The 14,577-nt window shown below is 36.2% G+C and overlaps 1 protein-coding gene across 3 annotated transcripts in view; it reads left to right on the plus strand.

Moving 5' to 3' along the window:
* The window catches only part of Tnpo1 (transportin 1), a 94,451-nt gene that overhangs the window by 60,726 nt on the left and 19,148 nt on the right, over positions 1–14,577 (plus strand). For all 3 annotated transcript variants that reach the window (XM_004643474.2, XM_023703634.1, XM_004643475.2), the window contains exons 9-15: positions 308–426; positions 6,040–6,100; positions 6,762–6,930; positions 9,845–9,997; positions 10,613–10,838; positions 12,610–12,781; positions 14,091–14,177. In XM_004643474.2, the coding sequence (XP_004643531.1) occupies positions 308–426; positions 6,040–6,100; positions 6,762–6,930; positions 9,845–9,997; positions 10,613–10,838; positions 12,610–12,781; positions 14,091–14,177 (987 nt within the window). The remainder of the gene's footprint in view (positions 1–307; positions 427–6,039; positions 6,101–6,761; positions 6,931–9,844; positions 9,998–10,612; positions 10,839–12,609; positions 12,782–14,090; positions 14,178–14,577) is intronic.

Raw genomic sequence — 14,577 nt, forward strand, 5'->3', positions numbered from 1 at the left:
CACTTTTGGCCAGCTGGAGAGGTGTGAGGTTCGAACTCCAGCAACCTGAGGCTGACAGCTTTGTGGAAGCAGCCACTTAAACAACTGAGCTAGGGCCAGGCCCCCTAGTGGACAGTTTTTATTGGGCAGCATTCTAAATTTACTTGCATTTTAAAGTTACCTGAGAAGTTTTTGTGTTGTTTTAAGCCCAAAAGCCTATATTGAAAATGATTTTAAAATGCAGTGCTAGAACAAGATCCTGATAGAGGACTGCATTTATATTAATCCTGTGGTTTAAACTGATTAATATTAAGCATTCTGTTTGCAGTACATGCTGCAGAGGACCCAAGACCAGGATGAAAATGTGGCTCTGGAAGCCTGTGAATTTTGGCTCACTTTGGCTGAGCAGCCAATATGCAAAGATGTGCTTGTGAGGCATCTTCCTAAGTAAGTATTCCTACCTGAAACACTGCCTTCTTGGTAAAATTAATTGCTTAACTGTGATTCCTTGTATTTACATTTCATATATAATTTGTCTTAATTTGAACACAGAGTCCATCATGGCATTTTGTTTTTGAAAAAAAAATAATTTAACACTTACGATGATACAAAATTTTATTCTTAACAGCCCATTTTTAATCCAGAGAATGCTGTTAAATGTTTCTTAAAAAATTAATCCTTTTTTTCTGAAAATAAATGAATATAGGTTCATGGAAGGAAATTTAAAACTTGCTGTTTTCACCACCTTAAATAAGTATGTTCCTGTTTCTGATGTTGGAGAATAACCAGATTTAATAAGGTATAATTCACTTAACACATTCACAATGGCCATAATTTATACGTTTTGCTACCAGTCAGCTCTGAACTGCAAGTAGCTCAACCTGGTGGGATCATATTAACATAGAAACTCAATTGTAGCTATGGTTTTAAATTCTTGATTATACTGTTTTGACATCTATTAAAAGTTACCATATGTTGGGTGCTTTCTTCCATGTTACTAGTTTTTGCTTTTTTATTTGTTTATTTATTTATTTTCCTATTTGTCTTTTTCCTAGTTCTTTTAGTCATTCTTCATTAAACTTGAAAATTATCTTGTCTAAGCTGGAGTGTGGTGGCTGCACACTTGTAATCCTAGCACTCAGGAGCCTGAGACAGGAAATTGCCACAAGTTGGATGCCACCTTGGGACAGTTTAAGGCCAGCCTAAACTATAGAGGAGACCCTGTCTGAAAAGGAAAGAAAATTGTCTTGTCTGGGGCTGGGGAAATGGCTCAGTAGAATAAAGTGCAAGGGCCTGAGTTCAATCCCCAGTTCCGCTAAGAAAAGAAAAAAAGAAAAAGAAAATTTTCTTGTTTCAGTTCCTGTTTCTTGTTTGTTTGATTGATTGTTTGACTCAGTAAATTCACAGACTTGTTTTAGTGTAAAGTGATATATTTCTTGTTCAGTTTTATTTTCTAAGAACATAGTGTTTTTCTATTTTTTTATGTGTCTCGGGGGCTTCTCAGTAGCAATTTAAAGTTTTTTTTTCAGTATCAGACTTACGTATATCACACAGAGTGTGTCCCTAAAGTATTTATCTTTTTGATGCCATTGAAATAATTTTTTATAAAATGTTTTCTGGCTATTGTCTCATAGCTATCGATTTTGTTCTTATTGTTAGAAATAATTTTAAAAAATAATAATAATTTTTAGTTTTTAGCATTTCTCTGGAGTATGTCCTAAAAACATATTTCTGTTTCAAAAATGTTTTAAAGCCGGGGAGATGGCTCAGTGGAATAAGCGCTTCCCTAGTAAGCAGAAGGGCCTGAGTTCAATCCCTGGTTCAAAAAAAGAATCACACAGACCCCCCCCCCCCAAAAAAAATGTTTTAAAGAAAAGAATCTAAGGGGTGTGGGGAAGTAGCATTTTGCCTAGCATGCACAAGACCCTGAATTGGGTCCCAGCACTGCCAGAAAAAGTGAAAGAATCTGAGGTTGAGCACCATGGCACATGTATGAGACGTCAGCTGTTCTGGAAGATGAGGTAGGACTGTCCTAGTTTGAGGACAGTCTTGGCAGTATAGCAAGATACTGTCTCACAGTGGAAAAGGGCTGGGAATGTAGCTTAGTGTGAAGGCCTTTAATTCAATTACCTGTATCACCAATGAAGTTGAGTATCATTGAAGAAACTGGAAGTGTTATAGTTTGTGGACCACAGCTGGTGATTTATATTTTTTCCAAAAATTACCTTGTTGATGATTTTCAAATTTCTTAGCATAGAATTGAAAAAGTACTCTCGTAAGATTTTTTCCATTTACTTTCTGTGCTTACTTCCTTGGAATTCTTTATTTGGAATGTATGTGTATTTCCCACCTTGATTGAACTAGATATGAATATATCCACCTTTTATTATAACAATTCAAGTTAATGGGATTTGTTGTGGTGTTGTGTCATTAGTCTTTAAAACTTTGGTGTTATACTATTCTGACAAGGCAGCTACACCACACATGCCTACATATTAATCACTCTTGATGATCTCTGTACATTCTATATTTATATACTATTTTGCTGAGTGTACCGTATAGGTTGTCTGGCTTGTTTTTGTTCGTTCTGAGTTCGTGAGGATTAAAACCCAGGGCTTTGTGCATGCTAGGCAAGCACTCTACCACTGAGCTACATCCCAGCCCTTACTTTATTTTGAGACAGGGTCTCCCAAGCTAGCCTCTGATTTGGTGATTGCTCTATGCTCAGCCTCCCAACTAACTGAAATTATAAAAGTGTGCATCATGTCCAGCTTTTTTTTTGAATCATCAGTAATTCTGGATAAAAAATAATTTTTTTCTTTCCACTGGAATTCCTGAGAATTATTTTCACCATAGTTAAAGTATATGGACATTTTAAAAGTTCCTTATAAATATTTTAAGCTACATTCTAGGAAATGTATACCTGAGTTAGTATTTGTAGGGTTATACTTTTTTTCCCAGATGATTATCATACCTTGATGTTCTTATTTGCATATGCTCAACTAAGTTCTTTGTCTTTTCTAATTATATCCATGTATATATTCTTTTTTTGTTTTTTGTTTTTTCACATATATATTATTCTAGTCAGTCTAGAACTGATTTGGGGATAAAATGCAAAGGTGATATGCTAAATGGATTTTTCTCTCTCTTTAGGAAATTGTGTTACTCTTTCATCTGCAACTTATACCATTTTATATGGTCATATAATTGTAATAAGTGAGATATTTTTATTAGGTAGTGATTTATTGAAAGTCTAACCTATAACATTAGGAGATGTTATTTAAAAGGATAACTACATTATACAATTGATTCTTAGAACAAGTAAGCATTTGATAACAGGCTTGCTGTGCGTGTTAGTACAAATGTTAAATAGCTCAAGCAGTTGTAAATTCCACTGTTGAAGTTTTTTTAATGCTCTCAGCTGAAAGCGTTTATAACAAACAGAATTATATGATGAGTAAATTTTTTTTGTGGGGAGGGTATTTTTGTTTTTTGTTTGGGAAATTATTTTTGTTCATACTTGTTTTGTTGATTTTGTTTGTTTTTATTTTTGAGGAAACAAAAATTTGCTATGTTGCCCAGGCTGACTTTGGGCATCAAACACTCCTATCTCATGTCCTATGTAGCAGGAATCCTATGCACATACCACAACGCCCATTGGGTACCCATTTTATATATAAAACAGTGCTCTGTACTTTTTAAAAATTTTTTCTTTATAGGTGATGCATTGACAGACTGGGAGAGTTATCAACATTGGTACAATGCAGAGTTAAAAAAAAAAATGATAAACTTGCTTTTTCCCAGCCCTCTTAGCTAGATTCTTGCTTAGTTTGAACAAAAAAAAAGTTTGCTTAGGAATTAAAATTGTAAATGAAGTCTCTTTAGTTCTTAGAAAGCACTGATGTAATAAGAACATTAAATTTTGTATTTGTTTCTAGACTAGTCATTTTCAACCAGTATTACACTGTTTTTGATTATTTGACACTTAATATAGTTTGTTATTGGGTAGAACTCTTGCATTACCGCTACTCCCAAATTACTTTGACATTTTGAGACAAGGCCTCACTATGCAGTACAAGCTGGTCTTGAACTCACTTTGTAGCCCAGGCTGGCCTCAAGCTCACAGTAATCCTCAACCTCCCTAGTGGTGGGATTACAGGCGTGTTCCACCATGCCCAGCCACTTCAACTTTTTTAAATCGTTTTTTTCATAGACTAACATCTTACAGGATTGTTTTATGAATACATTGTCCATATAAAACAGCACAGTGTCCAACATATACTAGGTACTCAGTAAACATTTGTGGTTAATGTTACTATATCTCATAATCTATTAAAAACTTGTTTCTGATGGCTAGATCAGATTTTAAAGATGGCTCAGTATATAAGCACTTGAAGGGCCTGAGTCCAATCCCTTGTTCCGTTTAAAAAAAAAAAAAGAACCTGTATCAAAAATTAGACCTGTTCACCGGGTATGGTGGTGCATGCCAGTAATCCCAGTATTGGGGAGGCTGAGGCAGGAGGGTCACTACAAGTTTTGAGGCCAGTGTGGGCTACGAAGTGAGTTCAAGGCCAGCCTGAACTGCATAGTGAGACCTTGTCTTAAAAGGCCCGGGGGGGGGGGGAGACCATATAAAACAGCACAGTGTCCAACATATGCTAGGTACTTAGTAAACATTTGTGGTTAATGTTACTACATCTCATAATATTCTATTAAAAACTCATGTTTCTGATGACTAGATCAGACTTTAAAAGAAAGCTGCATAAAAATATATATATTTTTTTTTTCCCCCAGAAAATTGACCTGCCTTGTGACTTTATCAAACATAAACACCTATATCTCACTTTCCAACTTCCTTATTTGTCAGACTGCTACTTCATGCCACAGGCTAGCCCTAACCACTCTATCTGATAAGTACCGCCATCGCTTCATACTTGTAGTGAACTTGTAGCTACCATGTATCTTGACTCCGCTAGTCTGGATTTTTTTCCCTCCTTTCGCTGCTTTGACCAGGCTGTTGGATACTATTGGGAAAGTTACACAGCTGGGGCAATTACTGACTGTACACACTATGGCCATCAGTTTCAAGTGGACATTTTATGCCATCTGGCATTCCTCATTTCAGGTCAGCTTTTATTTGCCAGCTGAGCAACTGTGTTAAACCTTCTGTCAGTCTTGTACAGTTCTTTGAGTGCTCTGTTTTATAGAGAAAACGATGACCCTTTCATCTTGCCTCAGAATTCACAGATAGGTTTTCATGTGAAGACTGGTCTTCATCCTGACCAGTCTTTCCACTTGAGATATAAGTAGCAGGATGTTTTTGCTTATCCCCAAGAACCTCAGTCCATCCAGTGGGTATTATTTCAACTTTTCCCTGTTCCTCTTTCAAATGGCATTTAACTTGCTGCGGTTTCCTTTCTTCTTAAAAAATTTCATGGGGTAGTGCCATGCTGGCCCCACCCCTAGGGCACACTGACACTGCGATTGAGACTGGGCATGGTGGCACATGCCTATAATCCCAGCGCTTGGGAGGCTGAAAACAGGAGGATCACTACAAGTCTGATCTGTGTAGTGAGACCCTGTAGACCCTGTACCAAATACCTTTAAAAAAAAAAAAAAAAGGATTAAATGAGCCCATTGTGCTTCACTTTTTTAACACATCTCGTTACCTCGTTAATGCTTCACTGTCTTACAGTCTGACATCAGATCATTTTACCATTCCTTCAAATTGTTCACAGAGATCATTAATGATTGTATCTGTCTGGTTTTCCTAAAAAATTCCTAGTTTATGAAATACGTTTTTGTATATGCTAACTACAATGTTTACCATTTGTCTGTTTTAGAGTTTACAAGAGCTTGAGCATGAAGGTTTGGCTGAGCTCACATTTCTTTCTTCCTATTAGTATCCCTTTAATCAGTAAGGACAGACATCTGTCAGTGTGCTCAAAGACAGTGTTACTAGTACTTGTCTCATTAGTTTTATTAGTATACACAGGGTTATTAAAACTTAATTCTGTAGATGTTATTGGATCTTTGTTTCACAAATTAATTTCTTTATAGGTTGATTCCTGTGTTAGTGAATGGCATGAAGTACTCAGATATAGATATCATCCTCCTTAAGGTAAGGAAACCTTTCTGATGGATACAGAATTTAGTTTCTATGTTAGCAAATCTTTACATTTGGCCAATAGGACATATTGTAGATTCAGCCTTTTGTAAATAGGCTTCTTGTTACATAAAAATTCAAGGAGAAGGGGCTGGTTGAATAGCTCAGCGGATTAAAAGCGCCTAGGCGCAGTGGTTGGGTTTGATCCCTGGGCCTGCTGTGCAGGCCGCACCCCTGGGGCACACTGAGACAGCGATTGAGACTGGACGTGGTGGCGCGCCCTGTAATCCCAGCTCTTGGGAGGCTATAAAACAGGTGGATCACTACAGTTCCAATCTAGTAGTGAGACCCTGAATATCCCGTAGACCCTTCCCTAATGAAGAAAAAAAAAAAAAAAAAAAATTCAAGGAGAGAACAAACATAGTAAATTTGGAGTTTATTTGAAATCATACTTCCTAAATATGCTACTTTGAACTTGATTAGACTCCCTTAGATTATGTGAGTTGATACAATATAGTGCATCTGACAGGACCTCATACCTTAGCGTATTTTTTTCCGTCCAATAAAGGAGTAGCTCTTAATCAGGAAATATGCTTTGAAATCTTGTACCATCTTTGGATGCTCTCGTTGTTTTCTTTATACATATATTCCAACATTTTCTTTAAAAACCCAATAGGGTGATGTTGAAGAGGATGAAACTATTCCTGATAGTGAACAGGATATAAGGCCGCGCTTTCATCGGTCAAGGACAGTTGCTCAGCAGCACGATGAAGATGGAATTGAAGAGGAAGATGAGGACGATGATGAAATTGATGACGATGACACAATTTCTGACTGGAATCTAAGTAAGTGAGAGAGCGCAAGTCATTTGATAAACTGTATTTCATCCATTAAAACAACATTAGGAAATTTCAAAATATTCATGAAACTATCCGGTCATCCTTGCAGTCAGTTTTAGGATATATTTTATCCCCCCCATACACACAAAAAGGAAACCCTATCCCCATTTTCCCCCAACCCAAGATAACTTTAAATCTGTCTTCTTCTAGTCTCAGGGTTTTCTGGGTTCATCCTTTTTTAGTTATGTTTTGTTTTGTTTGAGGCATGGTCTTATTACATAGACCTGGCTGGCCTTGAACTTGCAGCAATCTTCCCGCCTCAGCCTCCCAAGTGCTGGGACTACAGGTGTGCCCACTGTGCCTGGTAGTTCATCCATGTTTAACATGTATCAGTACTTTACTTTTTATTATTTAGTGACACTCTACTGTATTAACACAACAGATTTTTTATTCCCCCTCATCAATTGATGGGTGTTTGTGTTATTTTTTCCTTTTTGGCTATGTGAGTGTTCATCTAGAAAATTCAAAACTTGTACGCTTTTTTAAAAAATTCACATCACCTGTGGAGCTGGCCTTCTGACCCACACACTAATCAGAGAAGAGCTATACTTTGCTTTTTTTGCATTTTAAAAGCTTACTGGCTTTTAAAATGTCAGGGCTGTAGTTCTGTTTATCAGCCTTAGCACCATTGCAATTTTGGGCTAAATAATTCATTCTTGTGGGCCCTGGCCTGTACGCTGCAGAATCCTGAACAATGTCCCTATCTTCCACCCAAAATGCCAACAGTGGACACAATTTTGTCTTCAGACATTGCCAAATGTCACTGAAGGAACAAAGCCGCCTAGGGTAAAGAACACCTGATTCTTGGCTGGGGAGATAGCTCAGCGATCTAAGCGCCTGCCTGGCAAACACAGGACTTGAGTTCAATCCCCGATATCTCATGGTCCCAAAACTGGGCATGATGGCACACGCCTGGAATCCCAGCACTGAGGAGGCTGACAAAGGAGGATCATTGAGTCTGAACTGCATAGTGAGACCCTGTATCCAATGAATAAATAAAAATAAAATATTATTTTTTAAAAAAAGAGTGTCCACTTCTTTTAGCTCAAGATGTTCTAATAATTGTTTAAGTGGTTAAGGACATTCATCACCCTGGAGTGTATTTTTGTAGATAATTTTATTTCTTACTTTGTTGCTTGTTTAGTCTTACCACAAACATTTTATTTAGAGTGACTATTACGCTTAGCACTAGACCATGGGCTTTCCATGCAAATCTTTCTAGCACCTTAGGTAAGAAGGAAGTGGCAAAAAGAATCTTGTCCAAGTTTGCATGGCTAGTACCAACACCACATCTAGCAATAGAACCCATGTCTCCCTTCAATGGGACAGATTTCACTGCAGTCACAAATTAATTTGCCTTATGTAGCTATCGGTGAGAGGTCAAGATAGACTGAGATTGCAATATGGTTAACTCTTTAAAACCAGTAGTAAGGCTAGCCAGATAGCTCAGTGGATAAAAGTGCCTGAAGTAGGTGCAGGGGCCAGGGGTTTGATCCCTGGGCCTGCCATGCAGGTACCGCCCCTAGGGCGCACTGAGGCTGCAATTGAGACTGGGCGCAGTGGCGCACCCCTGTAATCCCAGCTCTTGGGAGGCTGTAAACAGGCGGATCACTGCGAGTCCAATCTAGTAGTGAGACCCTGAACACCCTATAGACCTTTCCCTGAAATAGAAGAAAAAAAAAAACCCCATTAGTATACATTGATGAGGGGAAGGAAACACCTCTTCACATCCCACACATCTTTGTATTCTTCCAAAAGCTTTCTTTCTTTTCTTTTTTTTTTTTTTTTCTTTACAGAACTGGGGATTGAACTCAGGGCCTTGCGCTTGCCAGGCAAGTGCTTATTCTACTGAGCCATCTCCCCGGCCCCACCAAAAGCTTTCTTTTGTGTGTATTAAAAAACATATTTCTTTTTACAAAAATTGAGAGACTAATTTTCCAAAATAAAATCAAATCTGATTTTTTACTTTGCTGTGTTTTCCTTTGTATCATATATCTCATTCTGTGTGAGTACAAATTTTCTTTCTTTTTTTTTTTTTTTTTTTTTTTCTACAAATTTTTTGTTGTGCTATTCAGTTAATGGGTCAGGTGTTACTTCTGGCCATTGTTAAATTTTTTTTTTGTTTTTAAAAATTTTACCTTTGACTAATAGTTTCTGATTATTTGCTATATCTAATTCACATTGAAAAGAGATTGATGGGGGCCTGCCCCTCAGCTCAGTTCTTTAAGTGGCTTCTTCAACAAAGCAGTCAGGCTCAGGTTGCTGTGGTTCAATCCCACAACTCAAGCCAGCCAAACCTGCCCTGAAGGCATTCAGAGCAAAAAAAAAAAAAAAGAGAGAGATAGATACTTTTTTTTTTTTTTGCATTGTTGCTAGATTGTTATAAGTGAAATCTGAGTTGACTCATATTCCCATAGTTCTTGTCTGTAGAGAATATTTTCTAGCATATCTTCTGCTTAATGTACTGTTATTAAATTGTCCCAAATTATGTGCCTCTTCTCCAACTCAGTAATTACATACTTGATTCTAAGTGATGTATCACAAAGTAGAATTATTAATTGTGCATATACTACGAGGATTGATGGTGGGTATGGCACTGTGAAAACATTGAATCCTATGTAGACAAAAGAATTCTAGTTGTCTATTCCTATGTAGACAGAATAGAATGTCTTCGTAATATAATTTGTTATTTCTTGTCACAAAAATGTATCCTTTCTAATGGAATTTTTCATATGATTAGTAGATATGTCCTAACTATAAGGTGTTAAACATTTTATAAATATCTTAAATACATAATTCAAAAAATATAGAAGTTAATATAACTTTTTAATGTAACATTTTGAATTAAATATTTCCTTAGGAAAATGTTCTGCTGCTGCCCTAGATGTTCTTGCAAATGTTTATCGTGATGAGCTACTGCCTCATATTCTGCCCCTTTTGAAAGAACTACTTTTCCATCATGAATGGGTTGTTAAAGAATCGGGCATCTTGGTTTTAGGAGCAATTGCTGAAGGTAAGTCTGAGTTGTGAAGTCCTAATAGGTGTTGATAAGATTAGGGTATTAAACAGTTGTTACTCAGTAGGCCAAGACTTTGCTCTGAAACCCATGCAGCATTGCTGGGTGATGAAATACCAGTGTGGGCTACACACATCTGGATCCATATTAACCTTAAACAGGATAATTGAATACAATCACCGTCTTACAATAGCTTTTTACTGTGAAGTAGTTTAACTATTTAACATTGACTTATACTCTCAGCCAGATACTTCACAAATGATTTTCCTAAAGGAAATGAAATCCAAGGACTCTATATCTGAAGCGCCTTCATTACTGGAAAAATAACTTTATGCCTTATGTAGATTTAGAAAGCATGGTGAAACTGTCATCGAAGGGTCATTTTTGTTTCAGATGCAGACCTCTATGTACAAGAAATTGAAACATTTTACAGGCATTTCTAAGATATTTATGAGTAGTTAGTGCTAATTTCAGTTATTTTGTAAAATAATTTTGGTACAGGATGTCATATTCGTAGGAGTGAAAATACTCTGAATACATATTTTTTCAATGTTCAACTGAAATGATTTTAATTAAAAGTAGCACTTTTTGAAAGATTTTTGTTGGTTCTAGGTTGCATGCAGGGCATGATTCCATACCTGCCTGAGCTCATTCCTCATCTTATTCAGTGCCTCTCTGATAAAAAGGCTCTTGTGCGTTCCATAACATGCTGGACTCTTAGTCGATATGCACATTGGGTAGTCAGCCAGCCACCAGACACGTACCTAAAGCCATTAATGACAGAGTTGCTAAAGCGTATCCTGGATAGCAACAAGAGAGTACAAGAAGCTGCCTGCAGGTAGGTCAAATTCTTTTTTTTTTTTTCAAATTCTTAATAGTGTTCCTTGTGAGAACTGGTAATCTAGGGAGAGACCAATCTTCAGCTTTGTGATAAAATGTTATTAGATTGTTAGCAGAGTATTTTATAGCAAAAAAACCTTAGAAGCTATATATTAGTTTTTCTTGGTGGTTTTATAGGCCTGGCTTATGGCTTTGGGATTTACACATGATCATATTTTATCCATTTTGTTTGGTCAGGAAATTTTTATTTACAGCTTTTACCTGAATCAAAATATGTTCTCCCTAATGGCTCTAAAAATAGAGTCATCTTTGACCTTCATTCTTGCAAATAATTGAAATGATAGTACTAGGGCTTCTTTTGAAGGAACAACTAAGTTTTGAGTAGATCTGCATGGTAGTCAACGGAGTAACTATCAACTGGCCACTTAACAGCCAGAATTGTCAGGGCTCTCATGGATCTGCGTCAGTGGATTTAGTGTTGTATCAGACCTACAGTTGTTTTGTTTTCTGGAATAAACTACGTACTAGAAGAGCTTTTTTTTTTCTTTTTTTTGGAACTGGGAATTGAAATCACGACCTTGTGCCTGCCAGGCAGGCGCTGTGCCACTGAGCTGCCATATATCGCCAGCCCCTAAGAGTTTTAATTTTTGATGATCTGGAAATAAGTTTAACAAGCATCTATAGTGATTTAATTACACAAAATACACTTTTTTAAGGTTGGGGAGGATAGACTGATTTCTTACAGTTCATTCAGCTTTTTTTTTTACTTATTGTTATGCGCATACTAGATACGGGGCTAGCAGTTTGTGCCAACCTGAAACTTAAGGCTAGTGAGAAATATCACAAAGTTATACGATGTTGTTTAATGGCAAGTGCTATGAAAGAAATGCATGAATTGTTCAGAATGCTAACAGGATTTTTCATTAATGTGTGGCTTAAGCCTGTCATTTTAGTGAAGTTCTAAATTGGGTGAAACAGAAGATAAATGTATTCAAGACAGATTTAGGTTTCAAATTGCAGTAATTGCATCGAAATGCTATAGCCTCTTCATTTCTTAGACATTTGCCCTAAAAATTATACTTCACATGTATTATCCTAATAAATACACTATGGAGATTAATTGTGGTGAGTAGTGGAACTCCTGCATTCTTACATCTTAAACACATTCACATGAGAAATTTTCTATCAGCTTTTTGTAACCTTTGGTCTCTATATGAAAAACAAAAGTGTAAAGTGAAATTTATATAGTCTTAATCCTCATTTCTTTAATCAGCATAATCTAAGCTCCCTGAAAATAGAGACATTGTTCTGTTCTTTGCTATGTTTGACACTGAGTACCATATAAGTAGTAAACACCAGGTATGTTGAGTAAGTAAATATAAGCGCCAAAAAGATTTGTAGTTTTCAATTTTACCTTCATAGCTAAACAAATGCCCATGGGTGACAGACTCTTGGAAAGGAAAAAGTAGTAAGAAATGTTAAAAGAAAGTAAAAATAAGCAACTGATAGAAGGAAGGGAATGCATCAAGAGATGTATTATATATGCATCATAAACATTGGAAGCAGTAAACTTAGTTTACTGTCTATTATAAGCTGTTCATTTTATGCAGCAGTAATATTCTTTTGCTTTCTTGTACAGCAATTAACCACTAAGAACATATGCAGTATGTTATTTGTTGAAACTGTACTTCCGATTTGATTTGAAACTGTCTCATTACTGTTTATCAATAAAATTTTGAAAAAAAAATATTCTTTTGCTTTAATTTTAGTGCCTTTGCTACCCTAGAGGAGGAGGCTTGTACAGAACTTGTTCCTTATCTTGCATACATACTTGATACCCTGGTCTTCGCGTTTAGTAAATACCAGCATAAGAACCTACTCATTCTTTATGATGCCATAGGAACATTAGCAGACTCAGTAGGACATCATTTAAACAAACCAGTAAGTATCTTTGAACAGCTATTATGGGGAAAATACATAGCATAAGCAGTACTCAAGAATACAGATTTTACAGAACCAAGCATGGTGGTGTATCCCTGTAATCCCAGCACTTGGGAGGCTGAAGTAGGAGGATGACTGCAAATTTGAGATAGCCTGGGTTACGAAGTGAGTCCAGGCGAGCCTAAACTACATAATGAGATCCTATCTCCAAAAAGTCTTACAGAAACAGCAAATGAAAGCTGAATGAATGGCCCAGAGATAGAACTCTCACCTGGTACTTTGTTTTGGGGGGCATGGGTTCCTACCCAGCACTAAAAGAAAACAAAAAACAGTGTATTGCTCTGACAACAGTATTTTAAAATAAGCATTTACTTAGGGTCGGAATTATAACATCATATCATTGTATTTTAAAATAAGCATTTACTTAGGGTCGGAATTATAACATCATATCATTGCACATCAACTTTTTTTTTTTTTTCAAAACTGGGGATTGACCTCAGACCCTTGCCCTTGCCAGGGAAATGCTTGTTCTACTGAGCCATCTCCCCAGCCCTTAGGTCAACATTTTTTATAAGAGTAAATATAGGTTGTACTATGAATAACCACCAAGAAGACAATATGCGATGTGTTGATTATTGAAACTGTCCTACTAATTGGTTTTGAAACTGTCTCATTGCTATTTGTTTCTCAGTAAAATTATTTTACATAAATACTTTTTTTATTTTTTTCAAACTCAAGTAAATATAGGGAAGGAAATGAAATTGTTTCTGTACTCTGGGTATCTTAATTCCTTGTTTGTGTAGCTACCACTTCATAAATATTGTAGCTTTAGATTTCTTGTATTTTTTTTCTCCTCAGAATATACAGTTATGTGGAATACACTGTATAAAAAATTAGAAATTGGAGTGATAGGTCAGAAATGCTGCATAGTGGTACAGAGGAGTTCTGTGCCTTGCCGGGAGTAGTATAACCTATAAAAAGAGTGGATTAAAAATGTAATTGAAAGATAAGCCTTAGTATGTGTTGATTGTGGATTAGTAAGTAGTGCACTTTGATACAGTGATGTGTCTTATTGATAAGCAATTTTTATTTCCAAATGTATGTGAAATGACTTTAAAGTGAGGTTATGTAAAAAGGTAGTCAAAAGAAAATTTTCACGAAGACTGTGTAGAACAAAGAATGAGTCTTAAAATACCTGCTGTAATGATTTTACACAATTGCTCTAAATGGATTTTAATTTTCATAGACTCAGATGGACTTGTTTACATATGGTAGTGGAGCTTTATATGTTTTTCATCATTGTAACTAGGAATATATTCAGATGCTAATGCCTCCACTGATCCAGAAATGGAACATGTTAAAGGATGAAGATAAAGATCTCTTCCCTTTACTTGAGGTATGCTTAGTTACTTGAACAGTGAATTTCTTCAGAAGCACAGGTTCTAATCCAAAATGGGCATATGTGATGAATATTGGCAATAAATTGATAGACCCATTTCTGTTGAAATGCTGAATATAACTGCATAACTAATTACAGTAAATCAGAGCTAGGCATTGTGGTGCACACCTGTAGTTGCAGATACTGTATTTATGTCATTTTAAATTCTTTTATGTATTACTATCATGTGTTGTCTGTGCCCATGTATGTGAAGTAGCCTTGGAACTTGGTACCATAAAGGAGGGACTTTGCTTTGAACATTTACTTTCTATTTTTAATTTTTTCTTTGTATGCTTAGAGGGGTTTTTTGGGGTTTTTTTTTTTTTTTTTAATTTTTATTTATTTATTTATTTATTTG

Source organism: Octodon degus, unplaced genomic scaffold (assembly GCF_000260255.1).
Source record: "Octodon degus isolate 3935 unplaced genomic scaffold, OctDeg1.0 scaffold00177, whole genome shotgun sequence".
Classification (NCBI taxonomy): domain Eukaryota; kingdom Metazoa; phylum Chordata; class Mammalia; order Rodentia; family Octodontidae; genus Octodon; species Octodon degus.